This window comes from Narcine bancroftii, chromosome 14 (assembly GCF_036971445.1).
Source record: "Narcine bancroftii isolate sNarBan1 chromosome 14, sNarBan1.hap1, whole genome shotgun sequence".
Classification (NCBI taxonomy): domain Eukaryota; kingdom Metazoa; phylum Chordata; class Chondrichthyes; order Torpediniformes; family Narcinidae; genus Narcine; species Narcine bancroftii.
In genome coordinates this window covers 1,417,226-1,429,837 of record NC_091482.1, presented here as the reverse complement: position 1 = coordinate 1,429,837, position 12,612 = coordinate 1,417,226, and the positions used below count along the sequence as shown (strand labels likewise).

The following is a 12,612-nucleotide window of genomic DNA, read 5'->3' as shown; positions in this document are numbered from 1 at the left end:
AGCCTCAGCCCCCTGGCTCCCCACAGCCCCCCTTTCTCCCCACAGCCCCCCTTTCTCCCCACAGCCCCCCTTTCTCCCCACAGCCCCCCTTTCTCCCCACAGCCCCCCTTTGTCCCCACAGCCCCCCTTTGTCCCCACAGCCCCCCTTTGTCCCCACAGCCCCCCTTTGTCCCCACAGCCCCCCTTTGTCCCCACAGCCCCCCTTTGTCCCCACAGCCCCCCTTTGTCCCCACAGCCCCCCTTTGTCCCCACAGCCCCCCTTTGTCCCCACAGCCCCCCTTTGTCCCCACAGCCCCCCTTTGTCCCCACAGCCCCCCTTTGTCCCCACAGCCCCCCTTTGTCCCCACAGCCCCCCTTTGTCCCCACAGCCCCCCTTTGTCCCCACAGCCCCCCTTTGTCCCCACAGCCCCCCTTTGTCCCCACAGCCCCCCTTTGTCCCCACAGCCCCCCTTTGTCCCCACAGCCCCCCTTTGTCCCCACAGCCCCCCTTTGTCCCCACAGCCCCCCTTTGTGTCCCCACAGCCCCCCTTTGTCCCCACAGCCCCCCTTTGTCCCCACAGCCCCCCTTTGTCCCACAGCCCCCCTTTGTCCCCACAGCCCCCCTTTGTCCCCACAGCCCCCTTTGTCCCCACAGCCCCCCTTTGTCCCCACAGCCCCCCTTTGTCCCCACAGCCCCCCTTTGTCCCCACAGCCCCCCTTTGTCCCCACAGCCCCCCTTTGTCCCCACAGCCCCCCTTTGTCCCCACAGCCCCCCTTTGTCCCCACAGCCCCCCTTTGTCCCCACAGCCCCCCTTTGTCCCCACAGCCCCCCTTTGTCCCCACAGCCCCCCTTTGTCCCACAGCCCCCCTTTGTCCCCACAGCCCCCCTTTGTCCCCACAGCCCCCCTTTGTCCCCACAGCCCCCCTTTGTCCCCACAGCCCCCCTTTGTCCCACAGCCCCCCTTTGTCCCCACAGCCCCCCTTTGTCCCCACAGCCCCCCTTTGTCCCCACAGCCCCCCTTTGTCCCCACAGCCCCCCTTTGTCCCCACAGCCCCCCTTTGTCCCCACAGCCCCCCTTTGTCCCCACAGCCCCCCTTTGTCCCCACAGCCCCCCTTTGTCCCACAGCCCCCCTTTGTCCCCACAGCCCCCCTTTGTCCCCACAGCCCCCCTTTGTCCCCACAGCCCCCCTTTGTCCCCACAGCCCCCCTTTGTCCCCACAGCCCCCCTTTGTCCCCACAGCCCCCTTTGTCCCCACAGCCCCCCTTTGTCCCCACAGCCCCCCTTTGTCCCCACAGCCCCCCTTTGTCCCCACAGCCCCCCCTTTGTCCCCACAGCCCCCCTTTGTCCCCACAGCCCCCCTTTGTCCCACAGCCCCCCTTTGTCCCCACAGCCCCCCTTTGTCCCCACAGCCCCCCTTTGTCCCACAGCCCCCCTTTGTCCCACAGCCCCCCTTTGTCCCCACAGCCCCCCTTTGTCCCCACAGCCCCCCTTTGTCCCCACAGCCCCCCTTTGTCCCCACAGCCCCCCTTTGTCCCCACAGCCCCCCTTTGTCCCCACAGCCCCCCTTTGTCCCCACAGCCCCCCTTTGTCCCCACAGCCCCCCCTTGTCCCCACAGCCCCCCCCTTCTCCCCACAGCCCCCCCTTCTCCCCACAGCCCCCCCTTCTCCCCACAGCCCCCCCCTTCTCCCCACAGCCCCCCCTTCTCCCCACAGCCCCCCTTCTCCCCACAGCCCCCCCTTCTCCCCACAGCCCCCCCTTCTCCCCACAGCCCCCCCTTCTCCCCACAGCCCCCCCTTCTCCCACAGCCCCCCCTTCTCCCCACAGCCCCCCCTTCTCCCCACAGCCCCCCCTTCTCCCCACAGCCCCCCCTTCTCCCCACAGCCCCCCCTTCTCCCCACAGCCCCCCTTTCTCCCCACAGCCCCCCTTTGTCCCCACAGCCCCCCTTTGTCCCCACAGCCCCCCTTTGTCCCCACAGCCCCCCTTTGTCCCCACAGCCCCCCTTTGTCCCCACAGCCCCCCCTTTGTCCCCACAGCCCCCCTTTGTCCCCACAGCCCCCTTTGTCCCCACAGCCCCCTTTGTCCCACAGCCCCCCTTTGTCCCCACAGCCCCCCCTTTGTCCCACAGCCCCCCTTTGTCCCCACAGCCCCCCTTTGTCCCACAGCCCCCCTTTGTCCCCACAGCCCCCCTTTGTCCCCACAGCCCCCCTTTGTCCCCACAGCCCCCCTTTGTCCCACAGCCCCCCTTTGTCCCCACAGCCCCCCCTTTGTCCCCACAGCCCCCCTTTGTCCCACAGCCCCCCTTTGTCCCCACAGCCCCCCTTTGTCCCACAGCCCCCCTTTGTCCCCACAGCCCCCCTTTGTCCCACAGCCCCCCTTTGTCCCCACAGCCCCCCTTTGTCCCCACAGCCCCCCTTTGTCCCCACAGCCCCCTTTGTCCCCACAGCCCCCCTTTGTCCCCACAGCCCCCCTTTGTCCCCACAGCCCCCCTTTGTCCCCACAGCCCCCCTTTGTCCCCACAGCCCCCCTTTGTCCCCACAGCCCCCCTTTGTCCCCACAGCCCCCCTTTGTCCCCACAGCCCCCCTTTGTCCCCACAGCCCCCCTTTGTCCCCCACAGCCCCCCTTTGTCCCCACAGCCCCCCTTTGTCCCCACAGCCCCCCTTTGTCCCCACAGCCCCCCTTTGTCCCCACAGCCCCCCTTTGTCCCCACAGCCCCCCTTTGTCCCCACAGCCCCCCTTTGTCCCACAGCCCCCCTTTGTCCCCACAGCCCCCCCTTTGTCCCCACAGCCCCCTTTGTCCCCACAGCCCCCCTTTGTCCCCACAGCCCCCCTTTGTCCCCACAGCCCCCCTTTGTCCCCACAGCCCCCCTTTGTCCCCACAGCCCCCCTTTGTCCCCCACAGCCCCCCTTTGTCCCCACAGCCCCCCTTTGTCCCCACAGCCCCCCTTTGTCCCCACAGCCCCCCTTTGTCCCCACAGCCCCCCTTTGTCCCCACAGCCCCCCTTTGTCCCCACAGCCCCCCTTGTCCCCACAGCCCCCCCTTTGTCCCCACAGCCCCCCTTTGTCCCCACAGCCCCCCTTTGTCCCCACAGCCCCCCTTTGTCCCCACAGCCCCCCTTTGTCCCCACAGCCCCCCTTTGTCCCCACAGCCCCCCTTTGTCCCACAGCCCCCCTTTGTCCCCACAGCCCCCCTTTGTCCCCACAGCCCCCCTTTGTCCCCACAGCCCCCCTTTGTCCCCACAGCCCCCCTTTGTCCCCACAGCCCCCCTTTGTCCCCACAGCCCCCCTTTGTCCCCACAGCCCCCTTTGTCCCACAGCCCCCCTTTGTCCCACAGCCCCCCTTTGTCCCCACAGCCCCCCTTTGTCCCCACAGCCCCCCCTTTGTCCCCACAGCCCCCCTTTGTCCCCAACAGCCCCCCTTTGTCCCCACAGCCCCCCTTTGTCCCCACAGCCCCCTTTGTCCCCACAGCCCCCCTTTGTCCCCACAGCCCCCCTTTGTCCCCACAGCCCCCCTTTGTCCCCACAGCCCCCCTTTGTCCCCACAGCCCCCCTTTGTCCCCACAGCCCCCCCTTGTCCCCACAGCCCCCCCTTCTCCCCACAGCCCCCCTTCTCCCACAGCCCCCCCTTCTCCCCACAGCCCCCCCTTCTCCCCACAGCCCCCCCTTCTCCCCAACAGCCCCCCCTTCTCCCCACAGCCCCCCCTTCTCCCCACAGCCCCCCCTTCTCCCCACAGCCCCCCTTCTCCCCACAGCCCCCCCCTTCTCCCCACAGCCCCCCCTTCTCCCCACAGCCCCCCCTTCTCCCCACAGCCCCCCCTTCTCCCCACAGCCCCCCCTTCTCCCCACAGCCCCCCCTTCTCCCACAGCCCCCCCTTCTCCCCACAGCCCCCCCTTCTCCCCACAGCCCCCCCTTCTCCCCACAGCCCCCCCTTCTCCCCACAGCCCCCCCTTCTCCCCACAGCCCCCCCTTCTCCCACAGCCCCCCCTTCTCCCACAGCCCCCCCTTCTCCCCACAGCCCCCCCTTCTCCCCACAGCCCCCCCTTCTCCCACAGCCCCCCCTTCTCCCCACAGCCCCCCCCTTCTCCCCACAGCCCCCCCTTCTCCCCCACAGCCCCCCCTTCTCCCCACAGCCCCCCCTTCTCCCCACAGCCCCCCTTCTCCCACAGCCCCCCCTTCTCCCCACAGCCCCCCCTTCTCCCCACAGCCCCCCCTTCTCCCCACAGCCCCCCCTTCTCCCCACAGCCCCCCCTTCTCCCCACAGCCCCCCCTTCTCCCCACAGCCCCCCCCTTCTCCCCACAGCCCCCCCTTCTCCCACAGCCCCCCCTTCTCCCCACAGCCCCCCCTTCTCCCCACAGCCCCCCCTTCTCCCCACAGCCCCCCTTCTCCCCCACAGCCCCTCCCCCAGCCCTTCTTCCCACAGCCCCCCTTCTCCCCACAGCCCCCCCTTCTCCCCAACCCAACACTTGGTTCCCTGTAATCTCCAACCTCCCATCCAAGCATATCCTCCCTTCACTCCCTCTCCCTCTCTCCCTTTGGCCTCCCCACCCCCCTTGCTGCCCGGCTCCTCCTACAACTGTAATAGCTGCTCTACATCCCCTGACTCTGCTTCACTGCCCTCTCCCTCGGCGTAAATCCCCTCTCTTCCCAGCCTGGTGCTGGGCTCGTTGGCTGACACTGCGCTCTGTTCACAGGGAGAGTAGACGTGAAAGTCATCAGCAAGAAGACAAAAGAAGGAGCTGAGGAAACATGACCGGAGACATCAAGCCAGTCAGAGGCGGCAGCAGAGTCGGGAGGCAGTGAGTCAGCTCTATCCCCACCCCTCTCCATCCCCCTCACCCACACTGACATACTGTGGTCTCTGGTGGATCTCACAGTGAAGCCCCAGTGGCCACCTTTCATCGACATCGATGGGACTGCACCTTCCATCAGGGGAGGAACACAGTGGGTGTAGCCCCAAAAAGTCTAAAGGATCTCCACCCCTTCTGGGATGTGGTGGCCCACTTGATTAGTGCGCTATCCAGTGTCCTGTGAACTCCGTTATGCAAGCTCTCCAACCTGTGGTGTTCAGCTCCAAGAAGGAGATGGGGAGCAGGTGTAGGAGAACATCACCAACCTGGATTCCCCTCCAAGTCACATGATCTCAGTGGGACTATGTCGTCACTATTTCATCACTTTTTAAAAATCTTAAATTTAGACATACAGCTCACCCTTTCGGCCCACAAGTTAGTTTTTTTTTTTAAATTTTTTATTTTTCACACCATAAATCACATTAGCCATGATATACACTATTTCTTTTTCACACATATACAGTGACTTTTTCTCTCCCCCCACTTTCCTCCCAAACCACCCCCCCACCCCCCCCCTCTCATCCATTTTAGGTATACAATCTAGGTTGCATTAAGCCAGTCAGACAATGTTGTCATTCAACAAAATTACACCAGAAATTCTACTGAGTCCATTGTTTTCTTTCCTTCTCCTTCCATCAACTTAGGTAATGTTTGTCCCGGTAGGTTTTCCGCTATTGTATTTAATGTAAGGCCCCTATACTTGTTCGAATATTTCAATATTATTTCTTAACCAATATGTTATTTTTTCTAATGGAATACATTTATTCATTTAAATTTGGTAGTTTCTTCCTTTTAATTTGGTTATGTATTCCATTAATATTTAAAGACATATAGTTCAGCGTAGCCCTTTTATATTTTGTTTATCTTCTCTTTCCGTTTTTCCATCATTACCTTTCCTCCTTTTCCATTTCTGTTTTCTTATTTTCAACTCTTTATAAGACAACATTCCTACAACATCTAACATTTTCCTTATTCTCCTATTTCTATCTTATTTATCCCCAATCTCCCTTCACCTCCTGAGTTGTCCTTTATCCCTTGTCGGACAACCACATCTCCCCTCTCCATTTGGATTTGCGAATCCACTCGCAAGCGTCAACTGATTTTGCAGTGACCGCTATTTCCCCCCACCCCGCCTCCCCCAGAAAAGATTTCACTTTTCATATGTCACAAAGGTCCCTCTTTTAATTCCCTCCTTATTCTCTCTATTCCATTACCTTCCCTTATTAATTCTTGTCTATACTATCTATATTTTCCTCTAAGTACAGATACATTCATGTATGCTCATTGTCTCTATTCACTCTTATACCTCTTTACCTGCATACATATCAATCGTGATCATTTTTACTCTCATTACCCGTCTTCATCCCTCAGTCTATTTTTGTCTTTACCCACATACATATCAGTCGTGATCATTTTAACTCTCATTACCCGTCTTCCTCCCTCAGTCTATTTTTGTAATTGTTCTGCAAATTTTCGTGCTTCTTCTGGATCCGAGAATAGTCTGTTTTGTTGTCCTGGAATAAATATTTTCAATACCGCTGGATGCTTTAGTATAAATTTATACCCTTTCTTCCATAAAATCGCCTTTGCTGTATTGAACTCTTTTCTCTTCTTTAGGAGTTCAAAACTTATATCTGGATAAATGAAGATTTTTTGCCCTTTATACTCCAGTGGTTTGTTGCCCTCTCTTACTTTTTCCATTGTCTTCTCCAGTACCTTTTCTCTTGTAGTATATCTTAGGAATTTTACTACAATAGATCTTGGTTTTTGTTGTGGTTGTGGTTTAGAGGCCAATACTCTATGTGCCCTTTCTATTTCCATTTCATGCTGTAGTTCTGGACATCCTAGGGTCTTAGGGATCCACTCTTTTATAAACTCCCTCATATTCTTGCCTTCTTCATCTTCCTTAAGGCCCACTATCTTTATGTTATTTCTTCTGTTATGGTTTTCCATTGTATCTATTTTTTGAGCTAGTAGTTCTTGTGTCTCTTTAGTTTTTTTATTAGATTTCTCCAATTTCTTTTTTAAGTCTTCTACCTCCATTTCTGCTGCTACTGCCCGCTCTTCCATCTTGTCCATTTTTTTTCCCATTTCTGTTAAGGTCATCTCCATTTTAATTATTTTCTCTTCTGTGTTGTTTATTCTTTTTCTTAAATCCTTAAATTCCTGTGTTTGCCATTCTTTAAATGACTCCATGTATCCTTTAATAAGAGCAAGTATATCCTTTACCTTGCCTATCTTTTCTTCTTCTATTTCACCATACTCTTCCTCTTCTTCTTCCTCTGGGTTGACCATCTGTTGTTTCTTTGTTGCCCTTTCCTCCTCTTCTTTCTTGTTTCTATTGTCTTCTGTGGTCTCTTCTTGCTGCAGGTGTTCTGCAGCTGTCGTTGCCGGCTGTGGAGATCGACTCCCCAGCTGGTCCCCCCTCCCGTCGGTGTGTTTTTTTTCATTCGCATCGCGCATGCGCGAAACTTCGCGCATGCGCGGTTGCGCACTTTTGCTCGGCTCTGCGAGCCATTTTTGTAGTCCATTATTTACCGACCTGAGGGAGCGGGTTTTTCTCTCCGCAGCGGGCCTCTTCGGACAGGTAAGGCCTTCACCTTTTTCCTCCTTTGTCTTCTCTTCCTCTCTTCTTACCGTTGCTTTCGACTTTTCTTTTTTTGTCGCCATCTTCTTTCCACCTTTATACTCACTTTTCTGTAACTTTTATTTCTGTGCCTTTGTGTTTTCCTTTGTTTTTCCCGACTTTTCTGGAGGGCTGGAGTTCACCGTCCGGCCACTACTCCATCACGTGACTCCTCCCCTCGGCCCACAAGTTCATGCTGCCCAATTATACCCATTGACCTGCAACCCCTGGTATGCTTGATGGGTGGGAGGAAACCGGAGCCCCTGGGGAAAACCCATGCATAGACAGGGAGAACTTGGGTCTCTTGGTGACAGTAGGTGATCTGCAGTGGCTTACAGCGAAGGGCAGATAGAGTGACCTATGCTAGTGATGCCCTAATGCAGAAGGTAACAGGGAATATATCTGAGTGGATCTCTAACGTACCCTATCCAAGGCTAGAATTCCATCCCAGGGGACTTGGTTGCAGAATTGGGCATGATTCAGCAGTATGTTCCTGGGAATATAGGCTATAGTAACAAGAGTTTGGTCTGGAACATCGAGTGATGGACAGGGGATATGAAGGTTTATAAAATTAATCGAGACAGTAGTCGAAGAGTCTTTCTCCCCAGGGCATGAGTCCTTTTACCCAGGGCGTGAGAGACTAGAGGTCAAAGATTTAAGCTTCATACTTGAGGAAGGGCTCTGGCCCAAAACATTGGTTATATATACAGTAACTAGTGGAGTTCTGCAAGGATCTGTTCTGGGACCCCTGCTCTTTGTGATTTTTATAAGTGACCTGGATGAAGAAGTGATGATTTTGAGGGATGTATGGATTTGGACCCCAAAGAGGCAGAAGGATGGGTCAGTAAGTTTGTGGATGAAGGTTGGAGGAGTTGTGGATGGAGCTGAAGGTTGTCGAAGGTTACAAGAGGAGAGACAGGATGCAGAATTGGATGAAAAGTGGCAGATGGAGTTCAATCCGGATAAATGTGAGGTGATATATTTTGGAAGGACAAACCAGAAGGCTGAGTGCAGGGTTAATGGTTGATTGCTTAAGAGTGTGGATGAACAGAGGGACCTTGAGGCCCAAATTCATACATCCCTCAAGGTTGCCTACAGGTTGATAGGATAGTTAGGAAGGCCTATGGAACACTGGGATTCAATAATTCATTGAGTTCAGGAGTTGAGGGGTCATGTTGCAACTCTACAAATCTCTGATGAGATCTCACTTAGAGTATTGTGTTCAGTTTTGGTCACTTCATTACAGGAAGGATGTGGAAGCTGTGGAGAGGGTGCAGAGGAGATTTACCAGGATGTTGCCTGGATTGGGAAACCAGTCTTGTGAGGCAAGGTTAGCAGAGCTGGGACTTTTCTCTTTGGAGCGAAGAAGAATGAGAGGAGATTTCGTAGAAGTGTACAAGATTCTGAGAGGCATAGATAAGGTGAGCAGCCAGCACCTGTTTCCCAGGGCTGGAGTAGCAAACACCAGAGGACATGTGTAGGGAGGGAAGTTTAGGGGAGACATCAGGGGAAAGTTTATTTTACGCAGAGAGTTGTGGGGGCCTGGAATGTGTTGCTGGGGATGGTGATGGAGGCTGGAACCTTCAGGAGCATTTAAGAGGGTTATGGGTTAGGGAGGGTTTAGTATTTTTTTAAGGGATGTATTGGTCGGCATAACATTGAGGGCCGAAGACATCAAGCCAGTCAGAGGCGGCAGCAGAGTCGGGAGGCAGTGAGTCAGCTCTATCCCCACCCCTCTCCATCCCCCTCACCCACATACAGCACTGTATGTTCTTTTATCTCCTACAGTTGCTGTGAGACTGGCTGAGTCCCTCCAGCATTTCTGTGCTTTTATTACAATTTACAGCCCCTGCAGATGTTTGTGTTTCACAGGTTGAACGTGAAAGGGGAGACATTTAGAGAGATCTGAAGGGCAAGTTCCACACAGAGGGTGGTGGATAGCTGATATCTGGGCCAAGCTGCCAGTGGAAGTGGGGGAGGTGGATGGATAGGAAAAGAATGGAGGGATATCACCCTAATGGGCTCAGCAGAGTTGGGGTAAAACACAAGTCTGCAGACGCTGTTGTAGTAACACAGAAATGCTGGAGAATCTCAGCCGGTCTCGCAGCGAACGTAGGAGGTGAAGAAATATTACTGATGCTGCAGGCCTGAGCCCTTCCTCAAGGGATGGAAAAAGTAACAGCATTTGAATGAAAAGAAGGGCAGGGGGAGGGGGTCCAGACCAACAGACAAAAGGTGACAGTTTGATATGGAGAGAGGAAAGGTGAGAATTGATAGGAGGAGTGAGGGTTTGGCTATGTGAAGGTGGGGTAAAGGAGATAGAGGGGAAAAAAAAGAGAGAGCTGCAGGAGAGACGGGGTGAGCTGGGGTGGGGGGAAGAGGTCGGTGGGACTCACTGTCAGCGTGGATGAGTCTATTACAGTGCTCCATGGTAAATCCACATTGTGGTCTGACCAGAACTCTACATCAGTGAAGCTTGCAATGTAGTGAGATCGGCGGTCCAGGAGAACAGTGAGGCATTTGTTCCTTCTGTAGGTGCTTGCAGAGAAGAGGAGTTTGGGCAGTCAAGATGGGCCACCTCACCTGGTGGCTGTGATTTTCCTGCACGCTGGCACCGGTGCCCAGGGGGTCCTGAGTCTGATTCACAGCAGTGACACAGCGAGCGTGTTTGACAGTGACGGAAGCGGCGAGAGCTTTGGCTTTGTTTCCACCAGGTTCAAGCGGAGGTTTTACTTCATCCGAGCGAATGCAGGTGAGCACCTGTCTCCACACCCTGTCAGAACTGTGGTGGGTGGCGAGTGGAGGCTGGAAATGGAGTGGATGGAATGGAACTTGTTGTCTTGGGGAGACAACAGATGAAGGTGAGGGCTTGACCGAGCTGGCAGCACCTGCCTGGGACACCCACCTTGGAGCAGTGTGTTTGTGGAGTGAGGGTGGTCATTATCATCGAGCAGTTCACATTCCAGGCTGTTTGAGAATGAATTAAGGAATTGGTCAGGTGTAACTTTGGGAAACTCCACAAAAAGCTGGGCTGATGAAAGATGAAGATGAGAGTCTGGATGCAGAGAAAAGGGAGGGTTGTGGAGCAGGGTTGGGCTACTAACTGAGTGGCTTCCTGCCCTTGTTTGGATATTCATTTTTTCCTCTTCTGCTGTAGGTGATATTCATGCAGTTCTTGACCTGGCCAAGGTAGCAGATACGCTGATGTTTGTGCTGGATCCTTACGAGGGTTGGGACAGTTATGGGGACTTCTGTCTCTCCTGCCTTTTTGCCCAGGGCTTCCCCAGCCATGGTATGTAGACTCAGTTTGCTTAAGCTGTTGGGGTGTACTGATGGATATGGCTCTGCATTCATCACATTTCTGCTCCAGAAAGAAAATGGTGCAGATGGCAGCAAAATGGTTTCTGGTCCCCGATTAATTCTCATCTTTCCTCTCTCCTGTCCTCTTAGCGAATCCAATTAACTGTTGATCTGTACTCCTCCCCCCTTCCATTCTTCCCTTTAAACCAGTCTTGAGGAGGAGGAGAAGGGCTCAGGCCTAAAACATCACTTATATGGGGTATGCTTGCTTAACGTTAACAATACATTCTGTGAAATTGGGTGTTATGTGATGTGGTCATTGTGCAAACACCATATTATATACTAAGCAAAGCTGCTGGAGTGAACCTGTATTAACTAAATAACCAAGATACTGACACATACATTACACATTCAGCTCGTGTCCCTGGTAAGGTAATATATGGGTTAAGTAGGTTAATACTGTCATCATAAAGGATGGGATTCTGCTGGAACGTGGTGCAGCTGGGTCAAGCTGTGCAGACAGAGAGAGAATGGAACGTTCAGAACAGCAGTTGGAGTGGTGGGGACCAACTGGAGAACTGTGTGAAAGGCACAAGCCTCATAAGTTAATGAATGGTTAAAAACCACCATTTGAGATCCGAGGGAAGTCACCTAAGGAAGCCTTGCTAAAGGATTTGTAAGTTTACTGTAACATAACATCAGCCATTTCTCTCTCCAATGTTCAATACGGCATCCTCTGTTATCAGTTAAAGAACTGAACTTGGACATTGAGCTTTGGAATTGAATTCTGTGGACTGTTTTTTGGTCTGACTGACTTGACTGACCTGGGGATTTTGCCTTTTTGAATGTCGGGTACAGACTGTAATGGTCTGGGGTTTTTCACACACACACTTTATGAATAGATGATCTCCGTATATTTGCTGAAGATACTTATAGTGCGGTTAATTGTGTTAAGACATTACATTGTTAATAGTCATTAATAAATAAAATTTATCCATTTTGAATTGCACCTTCTGGTTTGAGACATAACAATACACAAGTGTACAGAAGAGTGTACACAAGCTAATGTGATCTGTACTTCCAACAATTGGAGGTTGCAGGGCTAACAAAGTGTTGGGTGAGTCTGGAGGCTGTTGTTGGTGCATTTCTGTACTGTACAAGATACTGAACTTGCACTAAATTCAATTTTTAAATATTTTTCACTTTTAAAACTTTTATGTAAACACTTTCTTAGCCGATATCACTCAAAATTTAACAAAGAGGACCAGTCAAAGCATACACAGCTATACGGTAAACTTTTTATTTGTAAGTAGGGAAAGTTACATCCACATCCATGATCCAGTAACATAGGTGTTTATTATGACTCTCGAGACATATGTATTCTAGGTTGTATCTGTACTGTACCATTATACTCCCTAGCAGCACAATTGCTTTGTGTACTAGAGGCGTGAGAAGTGTGTTGCACACAGGAAGCCGCTACATCCTGTTCTCTGATCAGGATTTCTGAACTTGTTTATTACCTTATGGGACCATGGACATATGCACGGTTGGATGTTGTCCGAGTAGACATTATGCAGTACAGGACTATATATTTTTGCCTCCTGTGGACACTATGTTGAGTTTCTCTAGCATTTCTATGTTTTTACTACAATCACAGCATCTGCAGATTTCCATGTTTCACTTGGTTTTTGGTATTCAAATTGTTTAGCTTTATTTAAACCAAAATAAGTTATCAGATAAAGGGCTAGTGTATTGCAGTTTGGGGGATGAAATCTGTTCAAACACATCACCCGGTCTCTGCACAAGTTAAACGAGAAACTCTGCAGACGCTGGGATTGAGTGCAACACACAAACTC

General features: G+C 53.2%; 1 protein-coding gene across 1 annotated transcript in view; it reads left to right on the top strand.

Moving 5' to 3' along the window:
• Positions 1-12,612, top strand: part of tsr1 (TSR1 ribosome maturation factor) — a 33,494-nt gene that overhangs the window by 1,076 nt on the left and 19,806 nt on the right. The window contains 4 exon segments of the mRNA XM_069910303.1: positions 4,675-4,709; positions 4,711-4,779; positions 9,992-10,208; positions 10,614-10,748. Coding sequence (XP_069766404.1) covers positions 4,675-4,709; positions 4,711-4,779; positions 9,992-10,208; positions 10,614-10,748 — 456 coding nt within the window.